General features: G+C 38.1%; 1 protein-coding gene across 1 annotated transcript in view; it reads right to left on the bottom strand.

Moving 5' to 3' along the window:
- ralgapa2 (Ral GTPase activating protein catalytic subunit alpha 2) overlaps nucleotides 1-20,541 on the bottom strand; it is a 103,990-nt gene that overhangs the window by 44,471 nt on the left and 38,978 nt on the right. Inside the window, 23 exon segments of the mRNA XM_046855790.1 lie at nucleotides 800-955; nucleotides 1,148-1,246; nucleotides 1,343-1,536; nucleotides 2,519-2,656; nucleotides 3,767-3,851; nucleotides 3,854-3,960; nucleotides 4,384-4,468; nucleotides 4,561-4,655; nucleotides 4,825-4,947; nucleotides 7,369-7,465; nucleotides 7,468-7,541; nucleotides 8,839-9,076; nucleotides 9,211-9,322; nucleotides 10,012-10,160; nucleotides 10,410-10,538; nucleotides 11,160-11,336; nucleotides 11,636-11,866; nucleotides 12,210-12,409; nucleotides 13,049-13,187; nucleotides 14,646-14,761; nucleotides 15,546-15,726; nucleotides 17,514-17,557; nucleotides 19,816-19,873. Of these exon segments, the coding sequence (XP_046711746.1) occupies nucleotides 800-955; nucleotides 1,148-1,246; nucleotides 1,343-1,536; nucleotides 2,519-2,656; nucleotides 3,767-3,851; nucleotides 3,854-3,960; nucleotides 4,384-4,468; nucleotides 4,561-4,655; nucleotides 4,825-4,947; nucleotides 7,369-7,465; nucleotides 7,468-7,541; nucleotides 8,839-9,076; nucleotides 9,211-9,322; nucleotides 10,012-10,160; nucleotides 10,410-10,538; nucleotides 11,160-11,336; nucleotides 11,636-11,866; nucleotides 12,210-12,409; nucleotides 13,049-13,187; nucleotides 14,646-14,761; nucleotides 15,546-15,726; nucleotides 17,514-17,557; nucleotides 19,816-19,873 (3,027 nt within the window).

The following is a 20,541-nucleotide window of genomic DNA, read 5'->3' as shown; positions in this document are numbered from 1 at the left end:
GTCCTGCACCTTAGAGGATTAACAGAATTAACTTCCACAGCAATTTGAGCCACGGTAGCTAGTCTGTTGGTTCAGACCACGCCACACTACACCACACCACACACTTCGCCTAATGAGGCTTGGCCACCCATGGCCCTGTCGCCAGTTCACCACTGTTCTTTTTTCGGACCACTTTTGATGGAAACTGACCACCGCAGACCAGGAACAGCCCACAAGAGCTGCAGTTCTGGAGATGTTCTAGCCATCACAATTTGGCCCTTGTCAAACTCTCTTAAATCCTTCTGCTTGCCAATTTTTCCTGCTTCTAACACATCGACTTTGAGAACAAAATGTTCACTTGCTAGTTAATATATTCCACCCACTAACAGGTGTCACGATAAAGAGAGAATTCGTGTTTTCACTCCACCGGTCATAACGTATTAATGCCTGGTCGGTGTATATGACACATATTAACAGCAAGTGGTGGCTCAGAAGTTAAGCTTTAATTACTTATCAGAAAGTCAGGAGTTTAAGCCCCAACAACACAAGCATTAGCAGGGCCCTTAACCGTTTTTGCTGTATCGTGCCTGACCCCGGACCGTTCCTAATAAACTGGGATATGCAAAAAGTTAATTAATTAATTAAAAATATTTTTTTTTAATTGTGCGTCAATGTGTATGTGACAAATAAATGTATAATGTACTAGTAATGAAGTTACAAAAAATTTTTTTCCAGCTCGACTTTGATAAAATGAAAGAAGACAAAGACAAACAAGGACAAACAATGAGTAGAAGCACTTAGTTCCCATGTAAACTGAGACCTGGTCATCGCTGGTGAAGCCCTCGTGCATGACGTGGTAAAGATGTACCAGGAAGTCACTGTTAGGCGGCACATCTTGATGTTTAGTCATCATCTCACAGATTAGCCTGTAAGCCTGCAGTTTCCCGTTCTTAAACTCTGCAGGGAGCATGGTGGCCTGGGGACACAGAGAAAAGCACAGGAAATCAATAAGAAAATGTGAAAGCAATGATTCATAAACACCTGTGGATAAAGCCACACCAAAAAGGATAAAGCTCACCCTTCCGTAGATTACTCAATCAACATTCCAGTTCCATACCTCGATTCAATCCTCACAGAAACACGCATGCTTCAGAAATACAGGACTCACCTTAAAAAGCCAGGAGGCTAACATTCGAAGCGGTGGAATGAACAGGGTTTTAGGCAGAGCTGACTGGTTATCCACACTGATTCCCAGGTTATCTCTTATCTGGACACAAAAAGGCATTTTTAATATGCTTTCTCCGATTAGACTATATCTGAGTCACAGAACATCAGATCTGTCATGAATAATCAGAATGATCACCTTTGCCAACTTGTGCCAGAGCTCATATAGGTAGCTGAAAACCTTGGAATGGATTCGAGGGCACCGGATGTTGTTAACATCACCCAGGATGCCCAGAATCCTCCTCCAGAGTACAAAGGCAGAGTCTGCATGCCAGCCAGTCAAACAACCACCGGCAATGATGCTGATGTCATCAGCCAGAAACTCGCTGCTGTCTGTAAGTAAAACAGGTCAGACATGAAGGTCAGCGAGCAGGACAACAGACAAGATTTTAGCAGTGAAATGATTTAGTTTCTCAAAGGAAATAAAACAAAAGCAGAACTTCTGAAAGGTTTCGACCAATAATTTTCCCCTCATACACTATATAGACAAAAGTATTGAGACACCTGACTTTTCCAGCCATATGTGGTTCCTAACCATTACCACAACGTTGGAGGCACACAATTGTATAGTATGTCTTATGGATGCGTGAGCATTACATTTTCTCTTCACTTGAACTAACCTGGTACAGCATAACAATTCCCCTGTGCACAAAGTGAGCTTCAGGAATATATGCTTAACATGTGTTGCAGATTTCTAGTGGAACAACTTATGACTGAGGCTTTATAACAGCAAACGGGGATTAAAAGTGGAATGGGATGTTCAAAAGCACATAGGACACTCATGGTTAGGTGCCCACAAACTTTTGTCAAAAAAGTGTATTTGCTAATTTCCTGAGTGATTTCTAAATATCTGCATAAGCGGTCTCAAGAGTTAATTCCTACTTAACAATAAGAAAATAAAAGCAGGCTTTAAAAAATATGCCAATATGTTTTTATGCCAAACCTGATTATTGTCGACTACATTTGAATTTATTGTTGTACTTCTTTGACAGTGGATGGTTTATTCCTCTAATAACACAGCAATGTGCCCTACATTTAATTTATATATATATATATATATATATATATATATATATATATATATATATATATATATATATATATATATATATATATATTATAATAGAATGACTAATAAGTTTTTCATTTGAAAGCGCGGAGTGCATGTTTCTGCAGAACGCTTTCTTGATTGTTCAGCTACATTTAATTTAATTACTTAATTGGGTTTGACCTGTTTATGTAACAGCATGTGAACAAGAGACACGCGAGTTATTTTAGCGGTCAGCGAAGTTGGAGAGGAAAACTGGTTCAGTACCCAGATCATGAGGCATGTGCATGGCGTCCTCCAGGAGCTGAGGGCCGTCACTGTAACCCTGGGGCAGGAGCAGGGTGGGAGAAACGGGGGGACATGGGGACAAAGGGGCAGAGTGGAGCGAGTGGACACACTCAGAACCTACACACAGTGATGAAAGCACAAGGTGGAGAATCACGCACACAATCAATCCACAGAACACAAACAGGAAACAAATGTAGTGCTTTGATTGATCACAGGGCTGGAGATGATTCACCATCAGCAGCATTACCAAATGTAAGAACCCTTAACATTTGGATGTCATCTATAAAATTAATCTGTTAACGACATGAAGGACTCACACAGGAGGATGGAGAAATGTTCACAAATACAAAGGAACACAAATATGCAAAACCAATGGGATATGGGATACAATAAAAAGCCATGGGACACTCCATCATGCAGAGCAATGGATTCACATATAGAATTAGGGGGCAAGTATGGAGAAAGATAGATAGCATACTTGCTTGCTGGAAAGTTGGATATGGGTTAAAAGATGAAGGGTCAAGATGGGCAAAGCTAAGTTGGGTTGAGATTTTCATATATTCCATTAAGTAATCAATGATATGAGATCATTGATAATCAATTGATAATTCATCTATCTATCTGTCTGTCTGTCTGTCTGTCTGTCTGTCTGTCTGTCTGTCTGTCTGTCTGTCTGTCTGTCTGTCTGTCTGTCAAGCCTCTATGAAAAGCAGATCTCTGTGTCTTTTGGCTCAAGTTCAATTCCAAAATATCTTAATTTCTTCTTACATCAGTGAATAAGTGAAATAATACATAAACAAATACAGTAAGTTACAACTATTGGCCGTAGTGGTAGTGGGAGCATTAATAGTAGAAGTAGCAGTTGTAAGCGTATTAGTAGTTGTTGTAGTAGCAGCAAGGTGTAGTTCTAATAGCTGTGAGTGCATTTTTCATTAGAGGAAAAAACAAGCCACATATTTGGTGGAATATTTGGTATCTGAAATGCTAATCTATTTCGGTTTTCAGAACTGTTGTACAAGTAAAGGCATCGTCACACTTGCAATCACGTTGTATCGGATATAACCATGTCTGTGATTTGGCGGTAGGCACAAGGCTCGGTGGTGTTAGTAAACACAGCTGTGCTAATGTTCATTACAAAAGTGCTCTTGCTTGTGAAATACACCTTCATAATCAACCAAGATGCAGGGACAATAAAGTCAGGTCCTGTTTGTCAACTGAAAGTTGTACCTGCGAGCGCCTCACTCTGACTCAGCAGTAGACTCCTCTGGCTCTCCGTATCTGTGGTCATTCCCAAGTTAACGCCACACTGACATCATTGGTAGAGGAAGAGTCTTGCTCCTCCTCCACGGCCTGCCACGTCAGGAGATTTTCATCAGCGTCGTTGAGGTAGGAGTTTGAGGTCTCACTGCTCACACTCTCACCTACAATAACAGGAATTATTTAGCATAATTACACACCACTATATTTAAATATTACTTTTCAGTTTAAGCGTGTTACCAAGATTAGTATATAATGTACACATTTTTCTTAATTGGAATATACTGGACATATTAGAATTGAAAAATTTCCAGGACGCAGCATACTTATATACACAGCTACAAAAACCAGAACTCATTTTAGATTATGTAGAAAAAAGCTATTCAGTTCCCTGTAGATTTGTACATTATTTAAAATTCTAGAATGAGAAAGAATATTTTTAGTTCAGTCTACTTTACAAATCTTAATAGACTTAACCTTAAATCATTCTTAATCATTATCAAGAATTTTTTTTAAATTAATTGGTGGATTACAGACATTTAGAGAAAAGTCAGTGTTAGAGAAGAATTAAAGCGCAAGCTGCTTACTCTTCTCCCGGATCTTTGTCCTCGCATTCACAGCGTCTCCCGGATAGTCAATATCTCCTGGACTACTGCTCCTCCGAACCAGAATCTAAGTTACACATAAGAGAAACACACAGTGTTACACTGAATGATCTACAGAGGACTAATAGTTATTACAAAAAGGTGTACAACAGTACTGACCATAGGTGTTTCCCTCTTGCCTATTGAGCTGTTGTCACCTATCCAGGATTTACCATCAGATTGGCTTGCATTTGGAGAATCCCCCAGATTTTGACCTACAAAGCCAGAATAAATGATGATAGGGACTTTGTTTATATATATATATATATATATATATATATATATATATATATATATATATATATATATATATATATATATAATGTAGACTGAGTCTAAACGAATGCAATATCTCCACAATGAGTTGTGTATGTGTTTGTGTACCTGGGAAGGAGTCTGTGAGTTGTTGGGTAATATCTGAGGTGCTGCTGCTACGTGGGAGAGGATTGTCTCCCTCTCCCATCTCTCCTTCTCCTCCACATTCAGACAACTGACATTCTTCAACATCTGATGGGGTAAAAAAAAAAAAAAAAGTCATAAAATGGCTCACACATGAAGTAACCAAGACTCAAAAAAAAAAATTTTATTGTTAGTTTGCTGACAGCCTAGCTGATAGCTGGTCTAAAATGCTGAATTCTGTGCATAAGCATGCGGAACAGGTGTTATATTGAATGACATATTAAAATTAAAAATAGGTGACAAAAAAAAAAAAATCAATCCAATCTATGATGCATTGCATAACTTGGAGCATTTTGACACTGATTTTAGGACCTGCTTATTTAAACATCAAGAACCAATTCCTGCTGTCCTTAAAAACATTGGTCTGGTGAGCTCCCGAATGGAGCAACAAAAAAAGTGTCCTTAGCGTCTCTAGATAAGGCGTTTGAGTACCGTCGATGCCACAGCCAAGAGAGTACAAGAGATCAAATTTGGCCAGGGAGGGTGTGGTGGCATACTCTCTCATCACTATAACTGACAGTGACATTAGCTGTGAGCGTATGCATGCTAAATTCCTGTGTGTAGTTACCATGAAATTCTCAAAGTCTGATTAGCAGTATTTATGGGCCAATACACAGGGCTTAGATATTGCTATTGCATTAAAAAAAATCTGTGCTAAGAAGTTTAAAGTAATGTTTAAAAAAGATGCTTGAAAAATACACTACTTTATTTAGCAAGTAGATGAGAAAGAAATTGAAGGTACTGGAAGGACAAACAGACAGCAGAGTTACCTGAGAGTCTGTGAGAGCAGTGAGAGTTGTGAGAGATACCAGGCAAGAAAGAGCTGACAGTGTGCAGCAGCATTGGCACACTCTTGGTGGCCGGCAAAGCTTCACACAGATGTACACAGTTGCTGATAGACTGGCTTCGCTTAGCTACCCAAGGAATGGAAATAGAAATAGAAAAACAGAAAAAGAGAGAAAAAAGAAATAGAAAGCAAAGTCAACCATGTGATACAGTGGGGAAAGAGCGCATGCTGAGAGATTTTTATTGCAAGTGTTGAAAGCACAGAAAAACAATATCACATTTTACAGTGAGAAATGATCCATACAAACAATTCTGTCTACTGTTTAGATTGAAATGCAGATAATCATTTTAAAAATATGGGACGTATTATTTACTAAAGCAATAATATTGCACATATATGTCAGATGCATAGAAACATATTACAGTAACAGCAATGAATACTGAGATAATAAAAATCTGCTTAAATATGTTGACATTTATATCCCATATTCTAGGATGTTCATCTTTATGCCAAAATGATTCATTAAACCAGTGCTTTTCCATATGAGCTCTGCTCAGTTTATCTGCAAACTGTTCGCAAATATTTGTTATTTTCTCTCGAGTCGTAAGGTAAAATAAATTCAAAACATGAATCATAAAGGTAATGTTTTTATATGTCCCTGGTTCTTCTTTGTACTCCCACTTGTACACCCACAAACAAGGCTCTTTTTTAATAAAGGTTACAATGGTATGTTTAAAAATATTAAAGCAATAGCGTGTGCCGAGAGACATAACATTGCAAAGAACTGATAATATGCGGGACTATTCATCGAGCTTAGTGGCATATTTCATAAAAAATACTTTACAGAATGTCCTTATGTGGTATTTTTTTTTATGCCAAATATCCTCGATTTAAAAACGGGATTAGTTACAATAGCATGGATACATGGTGACTTACACAGTGAATCCAATAAACAAGAAATTAATCTTAAAGTTGCTTTTGCAATGTCCAGATTTGGGATTTATTTATTTATTTTTAGATTTATGGGTATTTGCTTTCTCAAGTATGAATCACTTGGTTTAAGGAAAATATGTGAGAAGCATAGTTAGAACTGAATTAGCTTCTCTGCATGTGATAAGATTTCTATTGTGTTAAGACACCACTCTTCTACAATAAACCGGTCTTCACTTCTCTACAGCGTACTTTAATCATCAGCTTTGCTTGCGGCTAACATCACTTTCAATGTATTACCTAGTTATGCATATTAATGTGAATTAATTACATTCGTAATGAAACGATCAAAAACAGCCCACCAACTGATGTAATGGCTCTCTTAACGGAGGCAGCGGAACGCTGGCTTGTTTGAAGATAAATGTGGAACAAATCCAATTAGGCAAAAGGAAATGAGACATATGGAGCCATGCTGTTTCATGTGGCTCCTTCACACACGTTTGCTAACACGCATATCTATGCACAGCTCAAGAGAGGCTCAAATGCATCTGCTCCAAACTCGAGCAGCTCTCCACATAAAGAGATGCAATCTCCTCCTACACAGCAAAGGCAAGGCAGCCAGCGGTAAGCATCTAGTTAGTGAGAGAGTGTGTGTGTGTGTGTGTGTGTGTGTGTGTGTGTGTGTGTTTCAAGTTTGGGGTGAGGGCTAGACAGAAAGAAGGTAATGAAGGAAGTCAGGGTCGTGTTCTGACCTGATGCTTTCTGTCGGACGTTATTGCGAGCCTTCTCCACAGCAGGAGCTCCGGTAGTAGTGGCACTGCGGATGCGCATGGGCTCTGAGAGGCAGGTTGCTCACCTGCATTCCTCCAACTCAGAGAGAATGACCTCGATACCACTGATGATTTCTGAGAATCCTGCATCACTCCTACACAGGCGCACACAGGATTACAATTTACATCACAACCTTATGCAAAAAAGCATGACAGCATATTTGTACGAGGCTTTTACAAATTCTTCAGTCTAAAAGAGGTCATTTCAGAGATAGAACTCGAGCAAAGGAAAAAAAGTGTCAGTATGTGTTTCTGACATCTTAAGGGTCCATACGTTTTAATACAGTATTGCTTTAATGTTGAGAAATTTGGAATACAAGTATATTAGGGGTGTAACGGTACATGTCGTCATACCGAAATCTTTTGGTAATCCTTTTAACTTGCGGAACATAGTTACAATCTGAGTTCCCACGGGAACGTAACTTTGTTTAAACTTTGTCTCGCACTGTTGTGTAGGGGTCACTGTTTCTTTTTTATTTATTCTTATTATTAAACTTGAAAACATACACAATGCCAGGGGTATAAAAAAAGAACTGGAGTTAGTGCAGTGTCACTGTGGCTACTCTCTCTGTACCAGAAATACGATTAGTAGTGTGCCAAAATACGATTTGTATTGTGTTGTAAAACTTTTGTTGTGCATGCGCCAAATCGCGCCACTTCCTGATTATCGCTAACGCTATCGATATGGATTCTTCAGCATTTTAAATACAGCTTCAAGAATTTCTCTCAAAAGAAAAAATATTGCCAATTCCGCATATCTAAGGAATGAATGAACAAAGGATGGAAGAAATAATGAGATTTGTTAAAGTATGCTAAAATAACAGTTTAGTAAAACACACACACACACACACACACACACACACACACACACACACATCTGTATTACCCAAATGAGATCTAACAAATATAAACTATTTCATAAAATTTGTTCATGTATTTAATTTGATTTAATCAGTTAAAATTGTCTTAATTAAATTGATTAGTACATGTAAAAAGCGTGTATTGCATTAATTAGATTTATTCTTTTTTTATAGAATATTATAAAATTGTATATATTATTTAACCAAGCAGGCATTTAATTTCAAATAGTTTTAAATTTAAACTGTTCATGTTCACAAATGTTAATAATAATAAACAGCGTTAATAAAAATTGCTAAGCAATTTGTGCATTTCTTCCTCCTAACTGACTCTTTTTCATGTTCATTTAATGCTTCGTGTTTTTATTAAACCGTTTTCTTTCCTAGCATTAATTGAATATAGACTGCAAACATTTTGATTACTAGTTATTATAATAGGAGCCACTGTACCCCTGACCAATTCTCCAACCTGCCGATGTGTCAGCAGTGCAAAATCATGTCAAGAGTAAAGCTGACATTAACACACAACACACACCTCTGCCACGCTGTTTCTTTTCCTTTTGTTCAGAAAGCTTGTCAAGTGGGAGGTTGTTGAGGTCCAGGCCATAGACGCAACGGGCCAGCACAGCGGTCAGAGAGTCCATGATGCTGGCCCACTCGATCACCAGCTCCTCCCAGTGGCTGAGAGAGGACAGCACTGCCAGCAGGTCATCCCACAGCTCACGAGATATGAACACACTGAGATTGGCCCGCACCCACGCCACAATGATAGTCTAAAGAAAACAGGCAGGGTACAATTCAGACCACGGCAAAACAAGAAACAGAATGCAGAGGTCCGTTATCAGTGTACTACAGGCACTGGTCTGTTATTAGAGTACTACAGTCTGTAGCTCCGTTAGCAACTTACTCTAAAAAGAACACTAGCCAGGCTCTGGGCAAAAGCATCTTTTCTTTGTTCATCCTGAGACCGCTTCATGACTGCTTCAGTGATTCTTAACAGTACCTGCAGCATCTGTTCCCTAAAAAAAATACAAAAAAAAAAAAAAAACACATTCAGACGCATGTGAATATACATTTAAATATGAGGCTTCCCACCTCATTAGAGTTTAGGAGCAAGATAAAATGTATTGATAATAACAGTGACAGGCTGCTAAATTATTGTGTTTTCTTCCCTACCTGATGGCAAACAAATCATCTTATGATTATAAGTTCAAATATGACAAATACATAGGAAATATACACCTATCAGGCATAATATTATGAAAGGTGAAGTGAATAACACTGATTATCTCCTCATCATGGCTCCTTATAATGGCTGGGATATATTAGACAGCAAGTGAGCATATTGTCCTTAAAGTTGACGCAGGAAAAATGTTCAAGCGTAAGGATATGAGCGAGTGATGGCTAGACGACTGGTGACAGTGGTGAACCGACGACCGGCTCACGGGTGGCTAAGGCTCACTGAAGCCTGTGAGGAGCGAAGGCTGGCACGTGTGGTCTGATCCAACAGATAAGCTGCTGTAGCTCAAATTGCTGAAGAAGTTAATGCTGTTAATGCTCAAAGGATCAGGACTGTTTTGGCAGCAAAAGGGGAACCAACACAGTAATTGGAATGTGGTCATAATGTTATGCCTGGTAGGTGAATAAATTGTAAATTGCTATGTCACATTTGTTTGTTGGTGCATGTGTGTAATAAAAGAAGGTGTACCAGGTCTGTCGATTCATGTTGTGCTCCATAATCATGTGGCGATAGATACTAAGCACGGCTTTGCACACCTCCACTTGGTTCTCAAGCAGTTTGGGCACATCGTGGCGTGGCTCCAAGAGAAACACGTTAAAAGAGTTTGTCAAAAAAACCTGTAAACGAGAATAAAATGTAGACACCGGTTACAGGTCACATTACTGTAGGACACAGTTATGCGAACTCAAAACCTCTTTGCTATAAGAGCAAAGACAATGCATTAAGACATTGACGTGTTTTTAGCTGTTAAAAAGCCATGTACAAATAGGAAATGTAATCTCCCTCTCCCACCTGTCTAAAGAGAAAAGCTATTTCTTTAGTTGAACTCTAAACACTAAGCAAGTGTACTGTGTGCATGTGTGGACCTGTAGGGTAGGCTGAACCCCAGCTTTTACATCAAGGTTCTGTTCCTTAGTCAGACAGCCTCTGCTGATGGCACTGCTAAATGAATAAGTACGGCCCCAGCTTGATGACCTCTTGTGCCCGTGGATCTCCTAAAAATAGATGCACCACAGGCTCAACAATCAATCCCAGCTTTTCTCTTCCCAAAAATATAATAAAAAAATCGCCTGTCATTAATTTGCACAACAAATGTAAACAAAGGGGGCAAAATGGAGAAAAAATAAAAGCCGGCCAGGCCTATTTAAACCAACCGGCCTGCTAAATCACCTTTATTTTATTTTATTTTTTTTTGTACATTTAAAACTCAAAGGTCATGTTGTATTGTCCCACTCTGAGCAACATTTAGTAACCAGAATACTAATCAGATGATAAACTGAATTGGGAAAAAACACAGATAGCTGGGTTGGATCGCATCGAATCGAATTACTGAACTAATCAAGGGATATTATAAAATTGTGCTAAATAAAATAATTATATGACTTAAAAATATATTAAAAAAAATACATATAATTAAATAATAAATAAATTGTAAATGCTAAATAATAAACAAAATATCAGGGATTTGCCTCTAGAGGCCGATCTTGTACTGACAGCAGACCGAAAAAACTATGCTATCAACTATCAGTGCCGGTCAACCACTAGTAAACACCTCCACGAAACTCTCTCTGCTTTACGAATATTCACTTAAGTAGGCATGTATATGTGTGCTGCACCTGTGAGTGGTGTATACTGTCAATCTCAACAGGTTGCTCAGCCTCCACTGTCTCCTCATCATGGTCAGTTTTTTCAGGCTCGGACATAAAGGCAGGCCTCTCCTGCAGAATCCATTTCCTGTACACTTTAATCACCTTACGGGTGGCTGATGCTTCACAGGATGGCAAAAGAAAAGCCTGAAGGGTGACACAACAGGAGAATTATATACCTAAATATCACTACATTTTTACAATATCTAAACAAATAAATAAATAAATAAATAAATAAATAAATAAATAACAAGCAATCAAAACAGATTTTGTTTACAATAGTCAAGCCAAAAATACATTTGCAAAACAACATTGAAACCAAAGCCACAAATATTATTGCAGCCTTGTTTAAATGCACAAAATGACCACAAGGTGGCAATAATGTCACATAAAACAATGCCAACTGAGCCAATATTAAACAGAAAGCAGTTAGTATTCTGTCTGACCTGGTGGAAGACCTCGTTGACGAAGTTGACGTTATCTCGTGTAGAGAGCAGAATGCAGTGCACCATGTCGTAAACGGAGCGGTGCTCCTCCTCAATGCTACACAGACTGGAGTTGCTGCCTCTGCGGTCAGACAGAGTGCTGCTGTTCGAATGGTTTTTCTCCTGCTCCGTTGGCCCGTTGGGTTCTGACTCGCTACTCTTCTCCTGACTGCTACTGCCTGCAGTTACAGTCTTTTATGAACACACACGCACGCACACACACACACACACACACACACACACACACACACACACACACACACACACACACACACGTAATGCTGTTCTTTAAAGGTTAGTTACTCTGACAGAATTTACCAAAATATACAAATCTGAATTCAAACAAATGCACATCTTTTATTCTTCTTTTTTTTCCAAAAACAAAATTCACAAGCTCAGCTTTTTGGCAAAAAACAGACTGGTTTCCTTTTTCACACGTTTATAATGCTTGGGTCAGTCACAGAGAGGTTTTCCACTGAACAGCTTATTTATTAATGGCTGATGAAATGTGAGAAAAATATCTTGTTGCTCCTACCTGGATGATCTTGGGAAGAACTTCTCCTCCATTCTTAGTGCTGGTTATAACTGAGCTCACATACTTCTTCTCCAGGAAGAAGTTGACCAGCCAGGTGATGAAGGCTACGCGGGGGGCTAGGTACTGATCGCGCGTGCACGTGCCCTCGCTCTGTTGTGACACTCGCTCATATTGAGGTTTTGGTCGGTGGTGGGGGAGGTCTAAGAGAGAATGTTAGAAAGAAAGAAAGAAAGAAAGAAAGAAAGAAAGAAAGAGAGAGAGAGAGAGAGAGAGAGAGAGAGAGAGAGAGAGAGAGAGAGAGAGAGAGAGAGAGAAGGGTGGGTGGAAAATAGAGACAGAACATGATGTTGGGAAGGAGAATAAGATAAACACATGAAAGAACACAAACATTAAAACCAGATATGAAATAAATAAGAAATAAAAAAACCCCGACTCTGCTTGTTTCGTCTGCTCAGCGAATTATTTGTCTAATGAGATATAGCCAGGTGGCAGGTTGCCTTTAATTTTAAAAGAGGATGCTTCAAAGCTAATAGAAATATAAATACAGCTCTAAGCAATGGCATGCTGCTCTCTACAGTTTGTAACAGTTTTGTGAAAAAGCTCACTGCAGACTAAACATTACTGTAGAAATTTTGTAATTTGGCAATAATTCGTCATTACTTATACATACTGACAGGAGGTTCAAGTCTAAATAATGCCAGATATCGAGATAGGTCACTGCTGGTTTAGATTCTAGGGAAAATCTTTCCAGTGTTTACTTTATATAATTTACTTTATTTTACAATCAGGAACACATTTAAGGGGTTAATATGCTTGAATAAGAATATCTGAAGACTTACCTAACAATGGCTTATAGAGGTTCGTGAGCTTGGTGAAAGAAGGAAAGATGTGTGGCAGGTAGTACTTCTTAAAAAGGGCAAAGAGAAACCTGAAGCCTGAGTCCTGTTTGTCTTTCTTGTTCCATTCCAGGCTAGATGCCTATAAATAGAGATTCAAGTCAAAAAAAGCATTTGAAATGCAACAACATTGAGTTGAACTTAATGCTTTGAAAGAAAAGGGAAAAAAAGTGGGAAATACGTGAAATCTGCCTTATACCCAATTTTAGAGTACCGTAATTTCCGGACTATTAAGCGCACCCAAATATAAGCCGCACCCGCTGCACCTGTTTATAAGCCGCAGGTGTCTACATTGAAAAAAATTAACTTTACACAGGCTTTAAAAAAAGACAGTGTCTGTTACACGGCTTGTATCCAAACAGAAATTTCATTTTGATGCATTTTCTGTTAATCCAATAAACCTCATTTCACTACTGAAATATTACTGTGTTCTACAGTTATTTGATAGATCAAAATTAAATTGCTGATCCAAACACCAAATTTTTATACATTTAAATCATAGACATTGTCAGGGGTTCCTAAACTTTTGCATACAACTGTATTTTGCCTGTGAGGAGAATGTTTGTTTATTGAGGTTGAACTGTCAGAGAATGTAATGGTTGCGAAGTTCTTAAAGAATAGTGCAATTTGGGGTCAAGTATCAAAATCTCTAATCAAAAACAATCTATTTGGAAAGTTTTCTAATCCTAAGTGTGGACTCTAACGATATATATATATATATATAATGTGTGTGTGTGTGTGTGTGTGTGTGTGTGTGTGTTTGTATATTATATATATATATATATATATATATATATATATATATATATATATATATATATAAACAAACTACAGTGGTCCTCGACATACAAGTTTTTTGAGATACGAGCGGTCACTCGGTCGATTTTTTGCTTTGATACGCGAGCAAAAACTTGAGGTACGAGCTCGAGACGCCACTGCTAGATGGCGAATCGAAGCCAGAAAGCGAAGATTGTGACGAAAATTAAGATAAGCAAAGAAGAAAAAGTACAAATTTTAAAGTTTAGGGATAAGTAGTATGCAGGAGTGATAGTAAAAAAAACTAGTTTTCCCTCCGCCTCCGCTTAACGCCTCTAACCCCCCTCCACACACACACACACACACACACACACACACACACACACACACACACACACCCACCTGCATTTTCGTTCAAGTCGTCTCATCTCCAAGGAAAATACACTGAATAAAACCTTATTATATCTTTACATACTCATTTCTTATGTTTTTATACAATATTTGTCATTTATAAATAAATTTGTCTTATTCAAAAACACGTAACAAAAACAACTGGGGTGGCATTTTGGGGGCTGGAACGGATTAATGGCATTTCAATTAATTTCAATGGGGAAATTTGCTTTGAAATACGAGCAATTTGACATACGAGCAAGGTTACGGAACGAATTAAACTCGTATGTCGAGGTACCACTGTAATTGTTCAGAGATTTACAATTTAAGCAAACTGACAGGAATCTGCACTTCAATGTTCACAAAGCACTTCATGGTATCACTGCCTTCTCACCTGGACCACCATGAACTTCAGCACAGTCTGAAGAATGTAGCAGGTCTGGTCATCTACAGTCTTCTCCCCAGGAACAGCAGGCACCAGAGGGGTAATCTCCTCAGGGACAATCTTGGCTGCAACACCAAATATAACAAAATAAATAAATAATTACCAGTGTAAAAAAGTAATTTGCCAAAAACTTGTGCTCATGAAAAAAAAAAAAAGCAATTAAATTTTTTTTAAAGCTTTGAAACAACTTGCTTTAAACGCAATGAGAGGAGAGGCAGCATTTGTTCAGAGACAGCATACGTCAAATAATAAAAAAAAAAGTTTTAAAACAGTTTGGGCCTGTAGATGCTTAGAAATTTATTTATCTTTTTCAGTTTAGTAATAAAGTTCTGTCACTACTGAGGTAGTCATGTGTACATTAAAAAGGTATACCTGGGAAAAAAAAGTTTCCATTCAGTCCTTTCAGGTATTTAATCTATTCAGTCACAAAGCACTGCATGAAGATTATTGGGTATTTGGACAGGTCGGGTCACAAACTTTGTGAAATCCATTCACTATCCTGGTCTGGCTTTCTGTTTTGTTCCATTTTCCCAGGTGACATTTGAATGCATCTATGTGCTTTTGTGCAAAAATTTTTATATCTAAGCACAATGAGAAACCGTGTTCTGCTAAATAAGGTCATAGGAGTTAATAACAACATGTTGGATGAAGTCCAGCAAGAGCACACTTTGTAAACTAAACAATGGGATCGATCCATTTCGCTTCCACAGTTCTTACCCGAATTACTGTTTCTAGGGTAAAATGTGGCAGCTGAAATAATGTACAGGTCTTCAATTATCACCACACGCAGCAGATTTAACAGCTAATACAGACCAGGCTACTGTGAGTATGTACTGAATGTGCTCTTACCATCAGGAGGATTGGAGAAGGGGCTGTAGATGATGGTGTCTAGTGTGCAGGGACCTCTGGATGAGAGAACTGCAGGAAAACCAGGCACCAGACAGGCAAAGATGAGCAACTGCTCTTCGGCACAGTTCGTCTGCAGAGCCTGTAGCCACAGCAAGAACAGCCGCATGCCCTCGCAACGAATCTACAGAAATACAAGCATACAATATTATACATTGTATCAAGTGACATAATGCAACACACTCCCTTAGCACATGATTAGGGATACTACACTAATTCTGGGTTTTCTTTTTGTTCTCAAAACAGCCAAATTTCTTCATGGCATGATTTCCACACGATGTGGAATAAAACCGTTTCAGAATTTTCTATGTTGACACGAATGCATCACATAATTCCTATATGCTGCAAGTCTTTCAGATTTCAGCATGATTTAAACATTGCACAGCTCCCACGTGATCAGCTGGTAATGATCTAAAACTGCAGAAATTTGTAAACAATAGCTGTTCTTTACATAGTGCATCCGGAAAGTGTTCACAGCGCTTCACTTTTTCCACATTGTGTTATGTTACAGCCTTATTCCAAAATGGAATCAATTATTTTCCTCAAAATTCTATAAACAAAACCCCATAATGACAACGTGGAAGAAGTGTGTTTGAAATCTTTGCAAATGTATAAAAAAATTTTTTTAAAAAAAGAAGAAAAAAAAAAAAATCACATGTACACAAGTTTTCACAGCCTTTGCTCAATACTTTGTTGAAGCACCTTCACCACCAGGTACAGCTTCTAGTCTTTTGGGTATGATGCTACAAGCTTGGCACACCTATTTTTGGGCTGTGTCTCCCATTCTTCTTTGCAGAACCTCTCGAGCTCCACCAGGTTGGATGGGGAGCGTCGGTGCACAGCCATTTTCAGATCTCTTCAGGAATGTTCAGTCGGCTTCAACTCAAGGACATGCACAGAGTCGCCCCAGTCTGAGGTCTAGAGTGCTCTGGAGCAGGTTTTCATGCAGTATGTCTCTGTACATTGCTGCATTCATTTTTCCCTCGATCCTGTCCAGTCTCGCAGTTCCTGCCACAGAAAATATCCCCACAGCATGTTGCTGATACCACCATGCTTTTGGATGCTATTGGGCAGGTGATGAGTGGTGCCTGGTTTCCTTCAGGCCAAAGAGTTCAATCTTTGTTTCATCAGACCAGAGAATTTTGTTTCCCTTTTGGCAAACTCCAGACCGGCTGTCATGAACCTTTCACTGAGGAGTGGCCTCCCTCTGGCCACTTTACCATACAGGCCTGATTGCTGGAGTGCTGAAGAGATGCTTATTCTTCTGGAAGGTTTTCCTCTTTCCACAGAAAAACTCTGGAACTCTTTCAGAGTGACTATCGGGTTCTTGGTCACCTCCCTGACTAAAGGACTTTCTCCCCCGATCGCTTCTCCAGATCTGTTCCTCGATACAATCCAGTCTCTGATGTCTACAGACAATTCACTGGACTTCATGTCTCGGTCTGTGCTCTGACATGCACTGTTAACTGTGGGACCTCATATAAAAACTTGTGTGCTTACCCAAATCTGGTCCAATCAACTGAATTTACCACAGGTGAACTCCAATCAAATTGTAGAAACATCTCAAGGTTGATCAGTGAAAACAGAAGGCATCTGATCTCAATTTTGAGTGTCATGGCAAAGGCTGTAAATACTTCTGTACATGTGATTTTTATTACATTTTTTTATATAAATTTGCAAAGATTTTAAACAAACTTTTTTCACATTGTCATTCTGGGGTGGTTTTAATTGTAGAATTATAAAGAAAATTATGAATTTAATCCATTTGGAATAAGGCTGTAAAATAACAAAATTTGGAAAAAACTGAAGCGCTGTGAATACTGTCTAGATGCACTGTAAAGTCTATATGTGCAAGATCCATGTGGTTTATGAATGCATAGATATCAATAATATATCACATGGTTATCTCACCTTGAAAGAGTTGGCAGTGTGTAAAAGTTTCTTCAGAATAGAACCTGAAAAGATAAAAAGCAAACAGGGATCTTGTAACACTAACACTGCAGAATAAATTCAAATGTGCATTAAAAAACATTTGTCACAGCAATTAGGAGAATGCTGTAATGAAATGATTTAATGATGTAAAAGATCATTGTCCTATAACAGAGGGAAAATTGCTCGCTGTTCATTCAAATCAATTCCAACCCTAGAAATATGAAGGTATTATGTGTTAGTGAGTCAGAATGTAATATGAAACATATAGGCACTGAAAACGCAAAGAAAAAGTATGTAAATTATGAAGAAAGAAGAGTTTGTATAACTTCCCTGCACTAATAATAAGGTGGGAAAAATTCACCACTGTTGGTGTTTTTAAAACCACTAAGGTAACAGCAGCCCTTGGATTATATATATATATATATATATATATATATATATATATATATATATATATATATATATATATATATATATATATATATATATATATAAGGTGCATCTCAATAAATCAGAATATCATTAAAACATTGATTTATTTTAGTAATTCAATACAAAAAGAGAAACTGTTATATTTCACCGACTAATATATATTACAAGTGTTTATTTCTTTTAATTTTGAGGATTATGGCTCACATTTAGCAAAAACCAAAACAAAACATTTGAATACTCCATAAGAAATTTTTGTGAATTTTTGGCCTTCTGGAAAGTATGTTCATTTACTGTATATGTACTCAATACTCTGTAGGGTAGTAGGCAGTAGGCAGCAAATTTCCTACACTTCTTTTAGTTGCAGTTTTTTTTTTTTTTATGCATCGATAAAATATGCTTACACTGATTCTGCATTACATTGAGTTATATTTACATAATATATGTAATAATTAAAAAAATAATTTAATCCTAGAAAATGTTTAATAGTAAAATAATATGCACGCTTTTGTGGTTATTTATGCACGTGCCTGCTGCTCTAAACCACCATATTCCTGTACCACATACCATGAGGAGGTAACATGTAGGGCTGCTGCTATCGATTATTTTAGTAATCCAGTATTCTAACGATTATTCTGTCGATTAATCATGTAATCAGATAAGAAGTACTTTTTCTTAATTAAAGCGCAATACTAAATAAGAAAGAGACAGGTCTCTTAAAAAGAACAAGTAATATGTTTTTCATTTTTAGAACATTTTTATTGCTGAAATTCAATCAGTGAAAACAAAACCCATTTAGCGCATTTAATAGCGAAATTACATCAAAATACAAATATAGCTGCGTTTAAAAAGCCCCTCTGCAGTGGCTGTATAGAGGAGGGTATGGAAAACTATTCGTAACAGTATCGTTAGGTGCTATTCTTGTCTCCAGAAAAGCTGCCTGAAAAGGTACTCCACTACCTGCTCTGCACCGCCACTGTGGAGAGGCTTTTTGAACACACTGTGTATAAAAAAAAAAAATCAATTCCAAATTACTTTAAAAACGGTAACCGCACTACACTGTTTCCTTAGGTTTTAGTTTGAAATGATCCCTTTGGAAAACTTTCTGGTGTTTTCTTTGGCCGGAATCTTCTCCTCGCCGTTTTCTTCCCTCTATTCTGCAGCGTCTTATGCGTCACCTGTCCAGAGCGCTCCAGAGTTTAGCGGTTAGTGCGTCACTAATAATAGTCCGTGGGAAATGCAGTGCTCTGTGTTTAGTTAAATGGACCAAACGAAGAATTTCTATCATCTAATTACTCGAGTTAAGATGAGAACAGCAGTGTTTCGCCCATCAGTGTGTTTTTGTGCATTTAACAGGAGGTTCATGACTGATAGTGAGGTGCACAAAGTTCAGAGAGCAAGCGACTGCATCGATCTCTGCCTCCTGCAAGAGAAACTATAACTAAGTGACGCATAATTCAATTAGCAATCTGCATTTCAACCCATGCTTCTCGTTTGCATTTTACATTTACTCACTTCACTTCGTACAGCAGTTAATTATTTTCTCTCGGAAACCAAGTGTTAGGCTTAAGCCCGATTACACAGAATAATTTACCTCGACATCTCACATCTACATCAGCCTATCCAATCGGAAGAAACACCAGGATGTGAAATTACCAATAGCATATTATTAGCAAATAATACAGTCTGTGGCCTCTGAACACTTTATTCAAATAATTAATTTTGAAATGTTTGGCGGTCTAGGTAAACCAGTCAGAAATACAGAAATGATAAAAAATCTATTCTCTGGCAATGTTTTTCTATGTTCTGTGGATGTTCTCTGTTTTTTTATGGCTGTTTTAAATGCACTCACCTATACTGTGGAACTGCCATCGACTGTTGATTTTCTCGGGTAGCAGTTGAAGTATTTTCTGCAAGAGACCACAATTCACACTGTTAGCTCTTAAAAAACACCAAAACCCAGTGTATTTCTATAGAACAAATTTCACAGTCCAAAAATGAAATAAATTCTTTGGTTGAACCCTGCAACATCACAATCTCACGCTACTGCAGTCAACACTTCATCTATTGACTGAATTACTGCGTCTTGCCCTTTTGACACTACATCATTATGGCAAATTCAATCGGTCCACAGGGAGACTAAGAGCCTGGGGAGCTCGGGAAGCGAGCAGGGTAATGACATTAACAGAAGTGTTTTATGGGTAATGACAGCATCGCAGTCTACTTTGAGCTCTTCGTGGTAGAAGAGATAAATAAAATGGACAAACAAATAAAAGATCCATAAGAACAAATGATGACACTTTTTTACCATTAAACATTCTGCAGTCGAAAATTCATCTATTCTCTAGCTGTATCAACTGGAAGTGAATACAAGTCCCCACCCCCCTATCTGTCTCCTCAGTCTCAGGCAAGATGTGACAGGCATCAATCAGCACGTCAGCATCACAGTCTCAGTGTGTCAAGCTCATTTACTGCCGGCTCTGATCTGAAGCGTGATGACACATGAGCTGTGCCGCATTGTAGCACGTAGTTATTGATCCACTGTGTGTGCTTGTGTGTGTGGAGGACAGCTCAGGAT

Source organism: Silurus meridionalis, chromosome 8 (assembly GCF_014805685.1).
Source record: "Silurus meridionalis isolate SWU-2019-XX chromosome 8, ASM1480568v1, whole genome shotgun sequence".
NCBI classification, from domain to species: Eukaryota; Metazoa; Chordata; class Actinopteri; order Siluriformes; family Siluridae; genus Silurus; species Silurus meridionalis.
The sequence above is the reverse complement of the archived record's forward strand: the minus strand, read 5'-3'. Positions and strand labels throughout refer to the sequence as shown.